Below are 23,076 nucleotides of genomic sequence, written 5' to 3'. Positions count from 1 at the left end.
AATTACTATATATTCTTTGACAGTCTTTAGATATTACTTAAAATTGTTAGATTTTCTGATTAATAATTTGCACAGTATTGCCTTTATACATTGGGATAAAATGGATTTTTCCGCTTAACTTGCTATTACTATGATGTTTGAAATGATACGTTGATTTCCAAATAAATGATATGCTGAAACTCAAGTCTTAAAACAATGGAAAAACATTTTCTAAAAAATACGTTTTATAACTGTATATTGCATGTTCAGATAAGGTTAACAGGAAACATATGATTGTGATGAAAAATTTGTTTCTGGAATTATCGGTGTCATTGCAATAAAATTTTCAGGGCAGTACTTTTAAAAATAGCTTTAAAAAGATGGAAAAAAATCTTTTTACATGCAGAACATGTTATTGACATGGGAAAGTTTCAGAAGGAAAAGAAGCAAATCAAGCAAGCGGTATTTAAAAAAGGAGTTAAGGACATACCTCTGGGCAAGAAATACATAGAAGATGTGGCAGCAACAAATAATCACATTTAAAAAGACCAGATGTCATGAAATAGATGTACTTAGTCTCATCTTTCATAATATGGAGTCAAGAAAGCATTAACAAGCATGAAGTGCCATGTAGCCTGCTGTTACTCACTTTTCCCCATCTACATGTGATGTTAAGCTTCCTGCTGGGATTAACCCTAAACAATATTTCATTGGAATGCTGTGCAGTATAAAAATTTAACACGTGCTTCACAGACTTCATCATGTAAGCCTCCTTAGAAGGGAAAGGGGGTAGGAGTCCAGCCAGAGTGTGGTACTGCTAAACATGCTTTTCTCAGTAAGATCAATAAAGTATGACTGTATAATTGAGAGACGGTTAGCTGAGAATATGCTCCTAAATGGGATTTTTCTTTTTGGATCCAGCCAGTCAAATAGTGTTCTGGGAATTAATAAAGCAAATTGATAGTCCACTCAAGAATCTCCAAGGGCTTTTCAAACATTACTTACTAAAAATCATTCACATTAATAGGAGTTGGATTAAGTAAGATACACCAGATGAAGGTTTGACTTGTCAGAGCCTGGTTGTGTCCAGATAAGTACATTTGTTTACTATATTTATCGTTTATCCAGAAAATCAAGTAGCAAAGTATGTTGGTTGAATGTTACAGAAAAAGAAAAGTGAGAATTTTCAGAAGCTGAATTTCACTTCCCATTCCTTAGCACCTACTTGCAATTATGGATATATCAGTGTAGTTTCCATTGTTGACTGAACATATGTACTTAGCCTAAATTTAAATTTATTTTTTCATGAAATTGGAGTAATTGAAACCCACTTGAATATTCTGTGTAACTTTCAGAGGTTTTTAAAATTTTCAGATCTCTGAACATCTCCAAATGTGCATATTTTATATAGATTTCAGCAAGATTCCTCCCCCATTTCATATGTTGCAGCTAGTGCTTGTGAGGTGTGCCTGTTTGTGAACATACATATATGTGCATATGCATGATTTTATAAAATTGAAGTCAACGACAGGAATGTGGGAAACCGAACATAGGTTTAAGGCGTCGGCACAGGAAAATCTAAGCAATTATAAAATTATAAACTACATAAAATTATTAACTACATAAAATTATAAAGCACTTATATTTCTGTTTCACAGTACAGGAAGCAGGCATTGTATTTTAATACACTAAAGCAGAATTGCATGAAGACATATTACATGATTTATGAAATCTTAACCGTTACAGTATTATAACAAATGTGCAGGTACAAAACCAATTACCATTTCTGTAGTTCATATATATGCATCACAGATGAAGCTATACAGTGGAAGTAATTGATTCTTGGGAGAAGTGACCAGTAAAGTGTTAGATGAGGACCTGAATAACTTAATTGATTTTTCTTTGTTATCTGTGATGATAGACTAATTTGTCTAACTTTAACAGTTGACAAAATCCTGTTCTCTTCCTTCTCTGCTATATTTGATTCTTTCTGTGTCACTACTTGAAATCATAGTCCATTGTTTACTTTTGGTTTTTATCTGCGCATTTAAACCTTGCAGTCAAAGTCCTCTTTCGTCTGCTAAATCAAAGTATAAAAGATTGAATACGTGTACTTTTTCTCATAAGTAACTCATGAACTCCCTTTTGTGCACAGAAGAGTACACACTGGTGTAAGTTGTTACCACTCTCTTTTGTGGTTATTTGAAAATTATAATATGATGTATTCATTTCAAAAGTTCTAGAATAAATCTATGTAATTTATACCTGTGTTATTTTCATTGGTAATCAGGAGAAGACAGTTTCATAGCTTTTGAATGCATAAAATTTTCAGAAACTTTACTGTACCTTATATTATTTAATATTTTTCTTCTACTTTAATATAGATTGTTAATTATTTTGAAAAACACTGTTTTTTATTTCATATTCATTATAGTAGTAGGTAAATTTAATGATACAAAGTATGAGAAGTACTCTGTTTATTTGTGATGTTATATCCAATTTTAAAAGGATAGGGTTTGGGGACAGATGGAATTCATTGATCTGAACTGTTCTCCAATAATTTAAGATTTGAGTGGTTTTTGATACTAGATATGAAATTCACTTCAATCATGTGCAATTTCATAACTTTTCAGGATTACACTTTAGCCAGCCTATGAACATCTTGAACTTTCTTAGCCTGGGTAAGATAGAAAGGGATTAGTTTGTCTTTTTCCACTATGAAAATCATGGAGGGTAGAGAAAGGTGTGTGATTTATTTTATACAAAAACCCATCTTAAATACAATGTTACTGTCTGAGAACCTTTGTGTATTGCTACAATTGTGTTCATATTGGGATATATCATAAATGATGTTTGTTCCCTCGTATTTACAGAATAACAAGTTTGGGAGCTTTTTAGTACAACAACAAAATATTTAGCTTTCGGGTTTTATTTTGCATTTACTTAAAATGTTCAACAGGCTTGGCATTTGCCTAGTGTTTTTGTTTTCCTTTACAGGCGAAAGGTTGAAATCATGCATACTCACAGTCTTTTCACACTTCTTGGAGAAAGGTTGATGCTGCATACAAATACAGTGACCGTTACAACATATAACACGCTTTATGAGGTACAAATTATTAAAGATTTTCATCTCTATTATAAAAAATATGACTTTAAAATATCTGTACTTTACAAGATTCTGAAGACTTTTGCGAAAGTGTTAGAAATTTTAAGAAAGGATTTCTTTGTTCAAAATATATTTTGCCATGTTTTAGCTGTTTTTATTAAAAATGTCATAATTTACATAAGCTCTGTAAAACTTTCCACTTGTGATGGAAGAGATCCTGTTACTTCAGATGTTCATTACTTTCCCCACCAAAAAAAAGTTACTGCAGATCTCTAATTGCTGTTACTCCTCCATTGTTTGGAGGAGTTTGTTTCCGCTGAAATGGAAAGTGCTGGAGTCAAAGGTGCCTCTTTATTTCTTTTTTTTTTCTTTTTTGTGCCCATCCATTCAAGTTTACAGAATTTTGAAAAGTGCCATTTTTCTTTTTTTAACTATGTCAAATGATAAGTGAACACAACCATTTTTATATAGCAAAAACTGTTTCAGGTGAGTGAGTATGACCTCAAAGCATTCAATTGTTCTACCAGGTTCTTGTAGAAACTTCAGTTTTGATGATGAGCAATTTTGTTAAAGCAAAATATTGGCAACATCAAGTTGGTTGAAACCTGTGTCTTCATGCCTATAAATGCATAAATTTCACACCCAATCTTCAATTATTTCTAAAATGGTGACTTAGAATAGAATCTCTTGCAATTTCTGAAAACCTTATGGACAAGAAGGATTTTTAATTTTTTTTAGTCCGAAATAGATGTAATGGATAGATGCTCAGGACTGCTTCCAGAAAAGACACAGAAGACTAAGGGAGTGCTTGGTCTTTAGGGTTCTGAGTTTGATGTAGAAAATGTTCTACTATGATTGTGAAAACCTAAACATCATCTATTAGCCAATGCCTTAGACATCAAGTTCTTTTTTATTGCGCATATCTAAGCTTACCTTGTATGGTTTGGCCACTTGGGTCTCACAGTGTACATCCTACATTCAGTTTTCTGATAGCTTTTGTTATTGGTATTCTCATAAAATATGTATCTCATTGAATGGAATGCTGTCTCTGACTCTTCCTCTTTACTTTGTGGAGAAAAGTACACCCACTTATAAGAATTATTTGTTTTGGCGGTGCATGAAATCTATGAGAATAATTTTTGATGTATGGAGCTTGTGAACAAATTTTTAAACTGTGAATGTATAACACTATGAAAAATATGAATGAAATATCTTTAAAATACCATAATTGTATATGTAGTCAACTAACTAAGGGTTAGTTAACCAGACACTGTAAACCATGAAAATCTTGATCCCTGAGTGCAGGAATTGCTTTATTCTATTTTTCAAGTATTAAAATATTTTACCTAACTTTTTTATATGAAGTTACAGTGTGGCCATGGTAAATGCTCTTAACAAATTTAAAAATGAACAAAGAAGTGCTGTAGTGTTTAATTAATAATGGTAAAAGTAAGTTAATATTCTGTTTTAGATTTTGACAGAACAAGTATGCACACAAGTTGTTCATAAACCACATCCAGAGCCAGATTCAACAGTGAAAATTCAGAATCCAAGTAAGGACAATATATTGTGTTTTTATGTTAAATGTATCACCTAGAGGTTGTGGGTTTTTTGGAAATAATTTGGTTCAGAAAGTGAGAACAATTCCTTCATGTATCTTAAATACATATAGCTTTCTGTGACTACTTACATTAGTTGCTGACAGGAACTATTTTCTTTTCTTAAACATTGTTACAGTGCTTTACATAACTAATTTATTCTTTCAAAGTGATTCTTAAGGTGGTGGCAACGCTGTTAAAAAACTCCACGCCAAGTGCAGAGCTGATGGAAGTTCGACGATTGTTCTTATCTGATATGATAAAACTCTTTAGTAATAGCCGTGAAAACAGAAGGTATGTCACTGCAAATAGTATTTTTTCATCCTTGATTTCTGGGTAGTAGCAATCTGTTATACTCTCTGTGGAGTTGTATACTCTTAAATGAAATATATTTAAAATAAATTTAATAGGTTTGTGGTAACTTTTGTGATTTTAGCAACTAATACTTCTTCTGTTTAGAATATAATTTAAATTTTCATTCATACTGAAGTATTCTTAAGTTTATTTCTACACTGGATTGATGTTCAGAGAAGATGTTCCTCCCATCTTAACCATCATAATGTTAAAATAAAGAAGCTTTGTTTGGATATATTTTGACCTAATTATTTCACTTTAGATGTTTACTTCAGTGTTCAGTGTGGCAGGACTGGATGTTTTCTCTGGGATACATTAACCCAAAGAACTCTGAAGAGCAGAAGATCACAGAGATGGTTTACAACATTTTCCGTATTCTCTTGTATCATGCAATAAAATACGAATGGGGAGGCTGGAGAGTATGGGTGGATACTCTTTCTATAGCTCATTCCAAGGTAAGAAATGGCTCGTGGATGTTTTGGTTTTTTTTTTAATACTGGTAACTCCCCCAAAGGGACTAGCAGTATAGTAAGAGGAAATGTAAAGTGATTTAGTGCCATCTGGTGGCTATCGCTATTCATGTCAAGATGGCATTTTTTTGTTAAACGCTTTGTAAGCTGTATGTAATGTGTCGTTAAGATTCTTGTAATTTTTGTCCAAGTTCATGTAGTGTATATTCAGCCACATAATCTGTTCTTTTCTTTTTAAGGTCACATATGAGGCTCACAAGGAATATCTAGCAAAAATGTATGAAGAGTATCAAAGGCAAGAGGAAGAAAACATAAAAAAGGGGAAGAAGGGGAATGTGAGCACCATTTCAGGTCTTTCCTCTCAGACAACTGGAGCAAAAGGTGGCATGGAAATTCGAGAGATAGAAGATCTTTCACAAAGTCAAAGTCCAGAAAGTGAAACAGATTACCCCGTCAGCACAGATACAAGGGATTTGCTCATGGCTTCAAAGGTGTCTGATGATGTGCTTGGAACTGCTGAGAGACCCGGGGGAGGAGGAGTGCATGTGGAAGTTCATGATCTTTTAGTTGATATAAAAGCTGAAAAAGTAGAAGCTACTGAAGTAAAACTTGATGATATGGATTTATCACCAGAGACACTGGTAACTGGAGAAAATGGTGCACTTGTAGAAGTTGAATCTCTTCTAGATAATGTATATAGTGCAGCTGTTGAGAAGCTCCAAAACAATGTTCATGGAAGCGTGGGTATTATTAAGAAGAATGAGGAAAAAGATAATGGTCCATTAATAACTCTGGCCGATGAGAAAGATGAACCTTCTACTAACAATACCTCATTTCTCTTTGATAAAATACCTAGTCAAGAGGAGAAACTTCTACCTGAACTTTCAAGTAATCACATTTCTATTCCAAATGTTCAAGAGACACCGATGCATCTTGGTGTAAATGATGATTTGGGATTGCTTGCTCATATGACGGGTAGTGTAGATATAACTTGTGCTTCGAGTATAATAGAGGACAAGGAGTTCAAGATTCACACAACTTCAGATGGAATGAGTAGCATTTCTGAGAGGGAGTTGTCTTCATCATCTAAAGGATTAGAATATGCTGAAATGACTGCCACAACTCTTGAGACAGAGTCTTCTGGTAGCAAAACTGTACCTAGTGTTGATGCAGGAAGTATAATATCAGATACAGAAAGATCTGATGATGGTAAGGAAGCAGGGAAGGAGATAAGGAAGATCCAGACAACTACCACAACTCAGGTAAATTTCAAGTAGCCATGTATATGTCTGATGTAATCACCGTTCATTGATGCGTGATAAATTAATAGTATGAGAGCTGAGAGATGTTTGAAGTGTATTTCTTCAATTATATGAAAAGTGTCCATCTTTGAGGCCTAATTGCTTTGAAAATGCCATAATGTATAAGGATTCTGAAGTCTTTCATGTCTGTATAGAAAATATTTATTACAATTGTTCAGAGAACGTTGTGTGTAATCAAAGATTGTTTTTAAGGATGTTATCAGGTGTTAGAATTTACTACCTTCAAGATTTTACTAGCTGACTTTATGTCTGGTATGTATCTCCTATGTATTTATCTCCTAAGATTTTCAAGTTAAACAGACTTACTGCAACTATGGAAGAAGAAGCAAGCATAAATTGCAAAAATTGCTCCGCTCAGTACTGCATAGTGTCTACCAAATTGTCAGAAGAAAGAGTTTCAGGGATATGCTCAAGTACACACAAAGTACGTCATGTGATGAAAGAATATAGATCAGCCTGCCCGCTTTGTTCTTCATAGCAACAATACTTTGAGAAAAACTCCAGGGAATGGACATTTAACTTACTGGAACAACCTTTTGTTTTCCAAAAGAAATAATTTCCCTTAAAAAAAACCCAAAAAAATGAAAAACAGTCACCCAAAACCACTCAGACCAGTAACACTCACTTCTAAGTCTCTTCTTTTATGGTAAGAACCTCTGTTTTTTAAGAGAAAACCAGATGGAGCTCTTGCATTCCCTAGGCAGGTATTATAAAAAACAGTTGTGGTTTCTCTTGTAAATGTTTTTCCCATAACTATGAAAATCCTCATAACATCACTGACACCTTATCAAGCCTTGTGTAGGGATCCTTATATTTAAAAGCATTCTGTTTAATAAGGAAAAAGCCCTGAAAGCTCTCAATAGAAATAGTATTATCTCTTATTATCAGTTATGTTTTAAGTCTTAAAATTAAAGATTATTAATACCATGGAAATTGATAAGTGGAATGAAAGGATGATAGCAAGACAAAGAGTAGTCATGTTTTTGTGGGGTTTTTTGTTTATTTTTTTTCTTTTGAAATGTGAACTTTTGTTTAAAGAGTAAAAGACAAGTGAAATTTGCTACATACATATATGCACCCATAAACACAGTGAATTTATAAGGTAAATCTTTAATGAAAAAGATAATCTGACTTAGTAGTAGCTACTGTAGAAAATCCTGTTGGTGTGACTTTGGGATTTTTCTGGGTTCTAACCAATTTTCTTGAAAAATTTCACCTAAGAACAGTTGAATTATAAAAATGTAGATTCCTCAAGCCTATAATTATTTGTTAGGATTAAAATGATACATAGATCTTAATGAGCTAGTATCAGATCATTCTAACATAGCAAATAAAAAATGCTTTTGAAATGTTTTCTTCTTAGCCACTCACAAAATTCCTAATGTATCATTTGGATCTGCATATTACCTACAAACTGTGTACTCATTATAAGTCTGACTCTACAAGTTGTTTAGCTCCTTTGAGTCTCCACATATTACTTAAATTACAGTAATTTCCCACTAAAATCAATTACAAACTGCAATGAATTGATTAAAATATGTATCCATTAATATATCTTTTAAATAATTTTCTTAAAAAGAATTATCAACTGAGCAACCAGCAGAATTGTTATTTTCTAATCTCTTCTTTGGGTGTTTCGAAATACCCTGTGAACTCTAAGCTGTCTGTGGTTATATATTATGTCTTAAAATGAAGTTAACGTTAATAAAGAAAAGATTGAATAGGTATTAAATAAAACGTAAATAGAACATTTTTGTTTTCATTAGTAATGAACAATGTTAATTTTAGCATTTTTACAGCAGAGCTGGGGTCGGAGTTTTGATTGCTTCACATGTGGTGACTGCCCCATTAGATTTGATCTCCTTGAGACCACTGAAAATGACTTAAAGACCAGCCACCTAAGTGTAGATAGTTGTGTTTCATGCTTGTTTATGCAATGACAATTCACATCAAAGCCCATTCTTGCAAATATGGTATTATTGGTGTGTGAATCAACACAGTCAGGTATCCAGAACAACCACAAAGCCACAGCTGAAATGCAAAGAGTAAATTTATTTCATAGCCTCACTAACCGGAAGATCCCAAAGCAACACCTGGGTGGAGACACCCAAGTGGGAACACAGGCAGGCACCATTAGGCTCAGTCTATCCTGAGGGGCGGTGGGTCTGTGATTTGCACCCATTTATCAAGGGCCCGTGCACATGTGGTTTAACACCATGCTGTGATCTCCCCTGTGCTTCTTGTGGTCTCTGAGCTTTGATCTCTCTCCCAAAGCAGAGAGCTCAAGCATGTGCTTGACAGTGCCTCCAAGTCTCTGTAAACACCTATGTTGTCTCTGCATGGAAATTCTACTTCTCAAAACAGAGGGAGGATAAACAGCAGTAACAGATAAACCCCCATAATATCTGGGGTTTCTCACGCTGATATTCTCCAGGCCTTGGCATTCCCAGATACAAGGTCACTTGAGTGAATCTACCATCCTCCTTGCCATTCTTCTGCTTTTAACTCTTCTCTTCCAACAATTGACTAGATGAAAGCACTCGTGGTACAGTTATGATTCTATTACTGCTGCTGACATGACAGCTACCTGTAATTTTACTCAAAAAAAGTGGTATGTGAATGGAGTTGCTAACCTCAAATTCTCTGAACACATATCTACGGTCAGCTCCCCGCCTTATCAGTAAGAAGCAAACTGTCTTTTGTTCAGGTTGACTGAAAGAAAGCAAACAAATTGCACAACAGAGAAGGGAACTACTGCTTACTTCCAAGAAAAGTTAGTACCTTTATCAATAATAGATCAAATATTAAAGAATATAAAATTCACTCTTTTCTATGTTCCCAACCAGGAAAGATTGAAAATAGAATTGAAAGCACTATGCAGAAGATTCATACAAAAAAATTTTAAATCTTAGATAAGAAAAAAAGAAAAGAATCATTTAAAGTTAACTCTAAGAAAAACATAGGAAATGAAAGCAACATTAACTATTTTGCTCCCTATAGGTCAAATCGAATGAAGGACACCTGCCCTGCCCTCAAAATCCAGGCTACAGGAGATCAAAATCTGACTAAAGATATAGGAAACTTTTCAACTCAACTTCAGTGCCATGTCCATTTTTATATTGCTAGCAGAAATATTTTGTAAAGTTCTCTTTTGCTTTTTAATGTCCAGATTTAAAATAGTATGCTGAGATTGGGAAATTAATATGTGAGCAAAGCAAGGATACTTTCTATTTTCTTAGTTTTAAACTAATCTAAAGTCACTTAAAAGTAATTTCAAGGATTAGACTTTGTATTTCTCCCTTTCAGAGATGTTGTACATTATAAGTTGTTGTTGTTTTGAATATTTACCTTAAATTCAGTGATGTTTGTTCCTTACTACTTTTACCTTCACTGTATACTCATATCCTCTCTGTGTATCATATCATATCATATCATAGTATAGCATATCATCATAGCATATCATCATCCTATCATATTCTCTATGTGTATCTTTTACTTTTGTCTTTAATCACCAAGTAGAAATACTTATGACTATGTAGTATTGAAAAGGAAAGAAATTCACATCCACCACCTGTTGGGAGAATCTAAAGATTGTCCTGAGGATCCATAAAACTGTTAACGAATTAACAAAGTGTTAGGAGACTAGACTTAATTCCCTAATGATCCTGCTAAAAAGACCAGATAAATAAATTGGTTTTGAAAAATGAGGAGCTGTCTAAAAGTACCCTGACTCCTCGAAACTATCACTGTGTAGTTTGTCCATTTTGAGTCAAATCTTCAAAGAAAATTGTGTTATCAGCACAAAAATATAGTTGTTTCCTGTAAACAAAGTCTTGTCACTGCTGACCTTGCATATGCTACATTTGGTCTTTTCTGTAATACTTCAAGTGAAGAACTTAACTGTAAAACCTTGGTGAATATCTGAAAGGGAAGCCAGTCAAAGCCTCTCAGTTCTGGTTGATTTGTATTGGAGCAGCTCATTTACTGAAGGATACTGCCTGCCTTGGAATATCAGTATCTCCTGTAGTTTGTTGCTGAGTCATTTTAGCCTATCCTTTCTCAAATTTTGCATTGCATTCAAAAACACATTGCAGAAAGTTGACATGGTTTTTTAACCTGTTGATGTAGGCAGTACAGGGTCGATCTGTCACCCAGCAAGACCGGGATTTACGTGTTGACTTGGGATTCCGAGGAATGCCAATGACGGAAGAGCAGCGACGGCAGTTTAGTCCAGGTCCACGCACAACTATGTTTCGTATTCCAGAGTTTAAATGGTCTCCCATGCACCAGCGTCTCCTGACAGACTTACTTTTTGCACTAGAAACAGACGTACATGTTTGGAGAAGGTAAGTGGGTGTTTCTTCTTTGACTCCTGATTTGTGTTTCCATCAATAAGGAAAAATTAGATGTTTTCTAGAGGGGATGTTACTGGGATAGTGGGAAAGGAAAGAGTTGGTGTTAGCTGAAGTGCCCTTCTGTATCTTCTGTCTTCTCTTTTTGCTCCTTCCCAGCCTGTAACAGCTCTATTTCACAAGTAATTTCTACTTTCTTGAGGGATTGTGTAACTCATGCATACCTAACTAAACTGAGCTGCTCTTTCAGCTTATGTTTAGCATTATAATCTACTGTTTCTATTCCAGACATGAGGACAACTTGTGTGTCTGCTAGTGGGCATTTTCTTAATTGGTCAATTAAAAGAGAGCTTCTTTGCTTGCAAGCCTTATAAATAAAACCTCTTTTCTATTACATTTTCTAAGGAAATGCTCTTTCTATAAGCAAATTTCTTTTTTTTCATTCCAGATCCTACTTGGTGTTAATCTTGGTGGCTATATTATATCTTATGACAGCAATGTGATTTCCTAGGGGTTTTGTACATGTTAATAGAGATATTCAAGTAGCTATAATACAATAGATACAATTTAATCTAGTTTCCAGTACAAAATAGTTAATTTTCAGAAAACTTGAGCATATTTATATCAAAGGAGAAATTTATATTGGATTTAATTTCTAGTTTGGTGAACAGTTCTGTGATACTCACTTGGAAATAGAAAATTTTGATATTTTTCTTTTGGCCAATTGTGTGGGAGAGGGTTGTACTTTGTGTTGTATATTTCCAGTTGAAGCCTTTAATTTTGTTTGCTGGCTGACAACAATGTTATCATGGGGAAAGACCATACTTACAGACCAGAGTACTTCTCAATATTTTCACACAGGGGTTTAATATTTCTGGGAGTGACTGTTTCATGGGACAGTTTCTCATGAATTAGGAGTTGCTGAAATGTCACCTAATGTTATTAGCATCTGTGGTTTGCAAAGCTAATGTAAATGGTAAATTTAATATCAGTTAATAAAGTTAATATTAGATCAAGGTATGATCATGTTATCAAGTGTCTCCTTTAAAACAGTGGTAGGTATTATCATTAGGTGTTATCAAGTGTGCTTCAAATGGCACTTGTGCAACATGGTGAACTCTCAGTGTTAAATAGTTACTTCCATGCTGCAGAAGCAACTCCACTGATTTTAGCAGAACTGTCTGTGAATTAAAGTAGTGGTTGATGGGAATAAAAAGTTATAAGCCATTGTTCTCAACTGAGTATCTGAATCTAATCCTGTGTGAAAATGGATAGCAGTCAATTTGTTCGTTAGTCTTGTTCCTATTTTTATACAAATTACATGTAAATTTTTGTAGACCATCTTTCTCTAATGTATCAAGAAACATTCACAGTCTGGTTGCAAAGATTAAGTTTTTCTAAACTTTTGTTTCAGTTGTTTGTTTTTAATTCATCCTTTCTTCTGTTCTTGCAGTCACTCCACTAAGTCTGTGATGGACTTTGTCAATAGCAATGAAAATATTATTTTTGTACACAACACAATACACCTCATTTCCCAGATGGTAGACAATATTATTATTGCTTGTGGAGGAATTTTACCTTTGCTGTCGGCAGCCACATCCCCAACTGTAAGTACAATATTTCCACCTAGTGGTCATATTAGAAATTGTTGTTATTAGTGCCAACTATTATTTCCACCTGACCTTCCTTCTTTAGGGACTCCTGTCTCCTCTTTGCCAATTTCTTACAAAAATTTAAATTTACAATCGAAACTGTTACATTTTGATATACAGAGTGTTTATAAGATTTTGCATTTGAAATGCTAGTTTTATCGGAGAAGTAGTACTAAGTAAGAATAATATTTCATAGGTATTTAATATTTCATTTAAAGGGAAGACCATTAGGACAATGATTCCTGTAATAAAATTGCATGCGTTATTGATATTCATGAATTTGTTTTGCATGGCTGCTATTTGTTTGCATGCCAAATGATACCAGAACTCATCCCCTCACTGCTCTATTTACTTCTTCCCTCAGGAGGTCCTTTCCCCCTTTTTTTTTTCCTTTTTAATTTTGTATTGAAAATGACTGATATTTTTATCTGCTCCAATATTCTTAGTAAGTTTTAAGTTCTTAGCAGATCATGGCTCAGGCAGGCAAAGTAGCTTCATGAAAAAGGGAGGAATATTTTGTAAATATTATGTAACTGACAAGAGTAATTACAGTGTTTGAATGTGATGCCCTGTCTGTGCATATAGTATCTGTGACTATTTCTTTCATACTAAATGTTTTATCTTGAGCATCCTGTAAGCATCTGTAGTTAGTATTGGTCTTTGAAATGGAGACAATGAGACCGAGAAGGGACAAAGAGGCTCCTCTGAAATGTGGCTAGTAGGCAATGGAGGCTACAAATATAGTTTGGCAGTAAAAGCTCAGTTCCTTGTTGTAGCCATTCAGCAGCTGAGATTACTTTAACTTGCCTCTACTGTTACTTCTAGTTAGCTAGAAAAAAACTTTTTTTGAATTATTTTATTTGAAAGCTATGAATACATGGCTAGAGATTGGCTAAACATTAATATGACTTTCAGACAGGCAATTAATGGTAAAATGTTGTCTCTTTATTGTTTTCACTGTGTTAACTGGAAAAAAATTGACTGTAAGCGAAAGACTTTAATTGTTCCTAGTCGCAAGAATGACAACAAGGTCCTGATTTTGCAGATGCTTCATTGTAAATATTGACAAGTATGAGAGAATGCAGACTGAACCATCTTGAAATGTATGCTGTGCTATCAGTCTTTAGATAAAAGGACATTGGGAGATATTTTTGAAACAAATATCTTATGCATCATTTGAAAATGATGATGTTTTGACATCTTTTATATAAAAATATAAAATGGGCACAGCATTAATTAGGCTGCAATTCCTTTGAATGGTCTTTGAGGGTTTTAACTCTTATCCTGGTTTATGATACTGCAGAGCCATTCTATGGAAAAATAATTTTGAGGTTCACCATTTCCCTCTATTTATTCTGGATGATACATATCTGTGTGAGTGTGTGTAGGTAGTTAGCTGACACAACTTTATAAATTACACACCTATTTGTTAAAATACTGTGTGTTGATACTGCCATGCTAAATAACAATGATTTACATGCATTGATACAAAAGAGTACATTTTTCATATTTGTGTATTATGCATGCACTTCTCCACTACATGGGGACTGTGTGTATTACTTGAATGCTCTACCGTCTGCTTAGGGCAACAAAATAAATTGTGAAATAAAGTAATTCACTAAAAGATCAGTAGCTGGCTTCAAACTCAATTAATTATACTCTATGAAATTAAAAAAAACAAAACAAAGCAAAACAAACAAACAACAAAAAATCAAACCAAAACCAAAACAAAAAACAAAACCGAAAACAAACAAAGAAAAAAAAAAACCACTAAAACCCCACAATCAAACAAAAAAAAAACAAACCAAAAAAACCCCCACAAAACCCAAAAAGATCACTTTTGCCCCAAATGTACAAGTAGGGTCAGAAGCACTTGATAGAATCACAAATTACTCTCACCTCATCTAGACAATAATTTCGTAATCACTTCCACCTAGCAGAGATCTTCTTCCCTCCCATTCAACTCCATTCCTGTTCTGTCATTGCCCATCCATAAACATTAGCAGGAAGGTGGATATATTCATCATTGTGACAAAGAGTGAAGCACATGCTTCCTCCTTCTTAGAGAAGGTATTCTCCCTCAGTATTGTTCTGAATCACAGCTTTGAAGGGAGCAGATGCCCTGTTGTGCATCAGGCCACTTGTGAATATCTATGATATAATGAATGAAAAGAAGTTTCCTACTAGAAGTCTGATTTTCAGACTTGGCATCCTTGAACTGCTGTGGAGAAAGTGGATGGATTGCTAGTTTGTGATGTATTTCTTCGCAGGCTTGAAAGGGCAAAGTAGTTCAGTGCTAGCAATCAGTTACAGAAGACTGACTTGCTGTCCTCCTTCCAATAGCTGCTAATGGGAAAAGAGGTTTGAAACTGGAAGATTTATATGATGTCTCCACTGCATAAAAACACTTAAAGCAGGTCTGCAAGTGACACTTTCTGCCAGAGTAACTCTCAATGGATGAAGGAACCAATAGGCTTTCTCCCTCACTGACTCAAAGACTAACAATCACCGGAATGGTTGTGGCTGGAAGGAGGATGCTGGAAGTCATTTGCTCCAAAACCCCTGCTCAAGCAGGGCCACCTAGAGCCACTTGCCCAGGGCTGTGTTCAGACAGCTTTTGACTGTCTCAGAGGATGGAGACTCCATCACCTCCCTGAGGAACCTGTGCCAGTGGTCAGTCACCTTCACAGTAGAAAAGTATTTCTTGATTTTCAAGTGGAACCTACTGTGTTGTAATGAATTATATCAATGAATAGGTTTTTATCCACAAGATACAGAGTCCAAACTTTGTGTTGCATTTCATGAATCCCTTCCAACCTCAGCCATTCTTTGATTCTGTGTGATTTTTGTGATTCAGTAATTTAATCTGGGCATGGTATTAGAAGTCCACTCAGGCAGTACTGCACTGCTCTTAGAAATGGAAGCTGTTCACAGACTACATAAGCTACCTCACTGGGTCAGCTCAAGGACCCATCTGCTTTAGCATTCTGCCTCCAATAGTGACTCTTTGCAGCTCACATTAAAATAGGGAAGTCTGAGCAAGCATATTGATTGTTCTACTAAAACTTCATTTCAGCGTTTAGGGTTTCAACAACTAGAGAGTGTGTTTGGGCTGTCATATTTAATAACCACTGAGGAATTTATCCTTCTAGACGTTATCTAATCTTTTTTGAACCTATTTATGCTTTTAGCCTCCATGATATTCTATGGCATTAAGCTTGACAAAGCAATTATATAACATTAGAAACACTTCTTGTCTTTGTCTTTTTTAAGCCTCCTTAAATGCATAAAGTCACAATGTGTCTTACTGTTTATGCTATGAAAGGAATAGTTAATTATGTCTTTATTCAGCTCCATATCATTTATGACTTTGTAGGCTTGAGTCATATCTTCTGGTGTGCCTGTTTGAACCCATAGCATCTTCATCTTGTTTAGTCTCTGATCCTCCATATTTCTGTTCTGTGGAGCTTTTCTGAGGTGTCAAAACCTTCATATTTTGTAGATCCCATAGAATACATATTCAATTTATCAACATGTATGAGCTCATTTTACTTAATTTCTTCTTCACTTTCATGGATGCTGAGTCTCCAATATTGCCACTGAAGGCCTTTTGGGCCCATAATGAAATTTTAAAGTAGTAGTTCTTACTTATTTCCTCTTACGGGGTTTTATTTGTGGCATAGGTCACGTATTTACATATGCTTATAAAAATTACTTTACTTTTTGGTCTGGAATAATGAACTATGAGAGCAAGAAGAACAGAGAGTAAAGGTTATTCAATCCTTTAATTTCAGGATGATTATAAAACAGTGGTGGAATTCAGGAAGAGATTAGGGTAAATTTAAGTATCCACTTGAAGTACTTATATATGGCCTAGATTTCTAGCTGGTAGAGCTATTCCACAGTAACAAATGATTCAGCTATCTCTGATGTAGACATCTACCTATAGGGTCAAGGGATTGGAATGATTGTTAACCTGGAGCTGGATCCAGCTACTTTTTATGAGATACCTTACTTGTTTTCTAATGGAGAAGATGACAAACAGAAACACATAGTTCCTTTTTTACCTGTCTCATAAGCCTACTTGTCCACAGTTCCTTGACTTCAGTGTGTGAGTCCAAGTTCAAGTAAGTCTGAGTTCATCCTGGGCTGCTTGTTTTTAAACAGTCCTAAATTCTGTTGAAAAACTCTCTTCTCAACAGTCTGCTGTAGAGTTGTTCTTACATGTGTCCCATTGCCTCTCATTTTTTTAAAAGGCATTTCACGAATTTCTCATTAGTAGAATAGAATATTAGATGCTTGAATTAATTAAGCTATTTGTATAAAAGAACCAAGGATAAATTTAGAGAAATGACTTTGAGAACATTGGAGCAATTGCAGTTTTGGGTTTTTTCTTTTGTGCAACAGATTCTGCATTGCTTTCCCTCCCTTGCTGAAAAAGCAGTATTGTCACAGTTTATTTAAAAAGATGAATGTTTGGAGAATTTCCCATTTCAAAAAGACTTTTTTTCCTTTGCATAGTTTGGATTTGGAGTGAAATGGCAGTTCTTCTGGGCTGGGTGAAAGATTACTCCATAATTCCTTGTCTACTGTAGAACGGACAGTCTTAATTATGAAATTTCCTCACTATTAAATTCTTGTAGTAGAAATCTGCCTTTTGTTTTGTTGTTTTGGGTTTTTTTGTTGTTTGTTTCATTTGGTTTGGTTGGTTGATTTTTTTTTTAATCCAAACTAGGATGGTCTAAATAGAAGTCTTTAAATATCAACAGAAAAAATAAAAAGGAAAATAAAATAAAACATGCATTATTTGTGCAAACAAACCATTCACAGACCTGTGAGTGATTGAAGAATGCACAAAAGGTTATGTTGTTTGTATGGAATACAGGGGAAAGTTTACTGTAATCCACAATGTCTATTCTCACAATTTTTAATATTTCCCTCAATTTCCATTCTATACTACTTCTATACTACTTCTATACTACTTCTGTCCCAGAGTCAGTACAAGAACTTACTTCAAATGCTGATGTTTTTAAAGTGTTGTCAATTGTATATAGGAAACAATTTGAAACTGGAGCAAATATTAACAAAAAATATGAGCAGTTCTGTTGGTTTACAATATAAACTGGAGTGTGTTCCACTTTTGATCCTGATGTCTTACTTATTAAATTTGGGATATAAGATAACTGCCACAATTAGAGGTATGTCATAAAATATAAAATACTTTTTTCCTTTTTTTTTTTTCTCCTTTCTGTGTGGGAGATCTTTGAGGCTTTTTTAAAAAGATTACAGCTAGAAGGAAGACATTATTAAGATGGTGTGAAAGTGCAAAAAAGGGGACCTATAAGGAAAAACATTTGCAGAAGATGCTTTCTGTAAATAGAAGCGGGTTGCCAGATAAAACATTTTGTGTACAAGCTAGCAATTTGAAATAATCATTGCTTGCTACAAGGATAGCAGCTGTGACAAGGACTTGAGGACATTGAGCAAGGCAAAAGAAATTTGAGGAGTTTAAATATATGTGACAATTAAGAGTAAATTTCCAAACCTCTTTGCAATCAGTTTATTTTTTCCACTAATTCTATGAGGTCTATAATTCAATTTTTTACTAGCTGACTTCAAAACATCAGCTCTCAAATTGTGATCTGAGGGCTGCTGGTGTGATATGAATGGTCCACAAAACTCCATTAGACATTTAAAGATAGCCTCATTAGGTCTGTGGATTAAAAGCTGAGATGTAATTCCTGTGTATAGTATTAGCATTACCATGTTCAGGACTCATGTGATGCCACAGGTGCTGCGTGATCTATAACAATTCTGAGAATCACCAATGGCACACTGATATGAGAATTGTCAGCTAGTAATTGAGATATAATAGCCACAGGTTAATCCTTGAGATGCATCTAGCTACAAAAGGAAGAAGACTCATTTAAAAACTCTTCGAGTATGGTATTTTCTGTCCCAAAAGGAAAGAAAGCCATCATTTCAGCTTGTTTTTCTTTCTTTTAGATTAGATTTTTCCACTATTTAAATGACAACAGTACTGACATACTCATGAAAATTCAGTTTCTCTTTTTAAAACAGAACCAGTGGAAACTTAAGAATTTGTTCTTAGCCCACTGTGATAATAGAGAAAGTACTTCTACCTAAAATTAAAATGTAAAAATTTAAAACATATATTTAACTGTGAACATTGGAATTTGAAGACTAACTCGGTCTAAAGGACTTAGTAAATCTTGATTTTTTTTCTGTGGTTCAAAAACATTCTAATATCTAGTTTGATATTGGTTTACATTGGAGATATCACACCCAAATGTAATATAATAGTAAGCTATCTTGTGTTGCTTCTAAGGAAGCAACATTATGCATGAAGAACTAGTTTACTTTTCGTGATTTATATTTGTTTTGTCAAAGCATTTTAAACATATTTTCCTACTCATACAAGGACTAACTACTTTATTACATTTCAGTTGAATGGCTTGTAAAATGCTCATTTCTGTGTAATCAGTTGAAACATTACTTTGGTTTACATTGCTTCATAAAATTACTCTATGTACTATATAAAAGATGTACATTGGTTGGAAGAATCACTGTTTACATGAAATGCCATAATACAAGATTTAAAGTTTTCCTTGTGCATAGCTATTTTAGAAGTCTTTATTTTCAAATGTTCATGCTGAGCTTAAATTGTTTGCTGTTCTAATTAAAAATTAAACAAATGTATAATTCCAAGATACTAATTTGTTTCAATTTACCTTGCATTTTTAGTTAACTTAAATAATTTTCTTTTTTCTTTTATTGTTGTGATCTGTTGTCTGTTTTGTCTGTTGCATGTCCAGGGTTCTAAGGTTAGTATTGCGGCTGTAAGTTTCAGTTTTTTTCATTTTCAAAAATACCTTATTTTTGATCATTTAATGTTTTGGCTCTTTTTTTGTTGTTATTATTACTATTATTTTTCTATATCATGTAGTAGGATGTGAATAGGAATATATTTGATGTCATATAACTTTTCCTACCATATTTCCCTTGAGTAACTTAATGCATTGTCAAGTCTGATGCTTACTGTTACTACTGGACTGAATGTAGTCCAGTCTGTGAGCTAATTTGAGTTATAAATGCAATTGTCAATAGAAAAACTCTTTATGTCCTGGACATGTCAATTATATGGGAGACTTGTTACTTAAAAGTACACTGAGTAGTCATGAAATGGTGATCAGTTCACTTTTCAAAGAGTTATGGAGCTACCCCTATCTAAAATATTGCTAATACCTGAAGGCAGCTTGATCAATTCTGGAGCTTATTTTAAATGCTATTAGAATATCAATGTGCTGTATTTAACAGGTTGAACTGATGGTAAGTTTGGTGTAAAAAAACGTGTTAGTTGGTTTTTTTCTTCCATCTAGCAGAATTTTAGGGAGATTTGTAAAAAAAAGAGATTTTTTTTAAAATTCAAAGTTTGCTAAAATCTTGCTACAAATACACTAAAGTGTTATATTAAATGAATTTATTACATAACTTACAGAAATAAAAATAAAAAGACAATAAGTATCCTGAGAGGTTTAAGACTATGTTTGACACAATAAAGTTGAAAAATCAACAGCAGGCAGTCAGTAGGCTGCAAGCAAGCCTGGTGTTATTTCAAGCATGAGTTTGAAGTTCAAGTTTCTATAACCACCTATGAGTTTTTCTAGCAGACTGTTATGCAAATGTGTTTTCTTCGGGTGAGTACTTTCAAAAAATCATGTTCTAGTCTGTTATAAAAAAACAGCAAGTTATTTTTCCAAAATGTAGGAACACAGCACAAACTAAACAGGGGAGCCCTGGCTAAAGAAGATAGGCCAAAAAATCTTTCTTCTGAGAATTGTCATTTTACTGTTTTTCTGATCCTGTTGGGCAGTTCAGACAGATGACAGCCCTTCCCAAATCACTCATGTAACCAACATGTTACATCCTTAAGAGAAATTAAATGAAAGGGTTTCTATCATTGTGGTGACACATGCCACTTTATATCTTTCGTCTTTCAAAACAGTTGCTTCCTTAATACTGATTGGCAGAGTTTGCACTTTTACAATTTTGGATGTAAAAATATTCTAAAAAGTAAGTAATGAGTGAGGCTAGTAATTTTTAAGAGTATGGAAATTAAGGAATTTTTGGTTTTCTATATTTTTTTCCTTTGAAAGGAAATGACCTTAAGAGCATAAAATAATTTTTTTATAAATACTTTTAAGCAAATAAATAAAAATAAACAAGCACACTGAAAGTAGTACTTCTCAAAGGGACTGAATTTTGTGTTCAGAAAGCCTTGCAATTGGAAATCTTGTTGACAATCAATAAGAATCAGCCACCTGTAGACAATTTTTAAAATAGTATTTAGGCATATAATTCCGGACACAGACAAGTACTAAATGCCTTTTCAACTTTTGCCTAAATCCAGAGGTAAAAGTGTTTAAACAGATATGTATGTTTTTGTTTGGGCTGACTGTTTCCTCATTTATCTCCGCTGTTCGACACATGAATGTATTTGAAAACATGACTCTGCATCTAAGCATCTTTTTGGAGAAAACATGATCCCCTTTTAGCTTTCAGAAATGTTAAGCTCAGTCAGCCTTCTTCTGGGGTTTCCTGCTAAGGAGAGTCCAACAGTACATCACAAAAGAAATGGCCACTCTCTGGGAATGAGCTGACCCTAGTATCACTTATCACATTTTTACTTCCCCCCTTGTTGTTTTCTTCAGGGAGCAAACATACTCACTTTTGAGCTACAGGAGAATTGAACTCTGTCAGGTTTCTGAATGCTGTAAGCATTCTCAGGGAGAATTGATTCATGGAAACAGAGGAAAACTGTCTGGTTTTTCCCACTCCACTCCTCACATTTGCTTGTTTATATATAAGAAACGTAAAAGATATACAGAGATTAATTCCTTTCATCCATTACCTGTCTGTTTACATAACCTATGGAAGAATGTAAGAGTATATTGCACCCTGATACACCATGCGTTGTTTTACTATCTGCCCATACATTGTCTTTATCTAATTGCTAATAACTTTCTCATTTATATTACACTTTTTCTCATCTATTACAGCATGTGAATGTAAATAATTTTCTCACTCCTCATGCTGTCTTTGAATTTCACAACTTATGCTAATGATGTCAGTAGGAGATTTTTAAATAACTTTTCAATGTATCTGTCATTAAACATAACAATTTAGATTTCTATGCATATGAGCCATCTTTATATTTCAGTTGTGTTCAAACTGTTTAATTTGATTATCTCCTTTTAAAGACTGAATTGGAAAATATTGAAGTGACACAAGGAATGTCAGCAGAGACAGCAGTAACGTTTCTCAGCCGTCTGATGGCAATGGTTGATGTACTAGTATTTGCCAGTTCTCTAAATTTTAGTGAGATTGAAGCTGAAAAAAACATGTCTTCTGGAGGTCTAATGCGACAATGCCTAAGGCTTGGTAAGTTGGCAGACAGTACATTTTAAATAATTACTTACAGATCAATGAGGTATGGATGGATTGAATAGTGACACGTAGGAAAGGGCTCGTAGAGTATGATGTGATAAAATAAAAATCCCATTTGTTATTGATTTGATACATTTTTAAGGTTGATTCAATTTAACCACAAAAAGGACATCTGAAATAGTTCTTTCTTATGTGTTTCAAGCTGTATGTATTTGGGGGGAGTAAAAATGTTAAATAGAAGTAAGTAATTGGATAAATGTTTTTTATCTTAAAGCTGCTTTACTACCTGCATGTTGCAGGTGTTCTTATCCAAGTCTCCATGAATTTTTAAGACTGTTTGTAGGCTCTGTAAGATAAGAAGCATGGGATGCTTGTGCAGGCACTGTAGACCTAAATATATGTGGTGTATGGCACCTCTCTTCACTATTTGCTATTTACTTTATAATGTTACAATTAATGTAGGAAATTTAAAAATTATTAATATGACAAACTATTATATGCAAGCTATATCACTTTATCTTTGTAAACATTAAATTTTGACTATCATCTGGCATGATGCTGATTTTGCTAAGGTTGTGTTCTGCATACTTTTTCATCTCTCAAATGATGAATTTTTTTTGTAAGCCAATTATGTCTTGTTATTATTCATACCATTTATTATGTCATTGATAATTTTACTGTCCTGTTATAAAACTTGAAGTGTATTCTCAATAATCAATCTTTTTATCAAATTCCCAATAACCACCTTCTATTTGTTTCTATTCTATCTGTACAT

General features: G+C 34.0%; 1 protein-coding gene across 9 annotated transcripts in view; it reads left to right on the top strand.

The window, feature by feature from the left end:
* The window catches only part of NBEA (neurobeachin), a 473,668-nt gene that overhangs the window by 142,193 nt on the left and 308,399 nt on the right, over positions 1–23,076 (top strand). For 6 of the 9 annotated variants that reach the window (XM_051778818.1, XM_051778819.1, XM_051778825.1 and 3 more), the window contains exons 18-26: positions 2,977–3,085; positions 4,557–4,638; positions 4,854–4,977; positions 5,300–5,492; positions 5,747–6,769; positions 10,958–11,175; positions 12,635–12,788; positions 19,670–19,693; positions 22,115–22,295. In XM_051778818.1, the coding sequence (XP_051634778.1) occupies positions 2,977–3,085; positions 4,557–4,638; positions 4,854–4,977; positions 5,300–5,492; positions 5,747–6,769; positions 10,958–11,175; positions 12,635–12,788; positions 19,670–19,693; positions 22,115–22,295 (2,108 nt within the window). The remainder of the gene's footprint in view (positions 1–2,976; positions 3,086–4,556; positions 4,639–4,853; positions 4,978–5,299; positions 5,493–5,746; positions 6,770–10,957; positions 11,176–12,634; positions 12,789–19,669; positions 19,694–22,114; positions 22,296–23,076) is intronic. The other 3 variants (XM_051778828.1, XM_051778827.1, XM_051778822.1) reach the window with 1 other exon arrangement.

Source organism: Manacus candei, unplaced genomic scaffold (assembly GCF_025592945.1).
Source record: "Manacus candei isolate 608988 ecotype Guabito, Panama unplaced genomic scaffold, ASM2559294v1 h1tg000014l, whole genome shotgun sequence".
Lineage (NCBI taxonomy): Eukaryota > Metazoa > Chordata > Aves > Passeriformes > Pipridae > Manacus > Manacus candei.
Note: the sequence above shows the minus strand (reverse complement) of the source record. Positions and strands in the feature narration are given on the sequence as shown.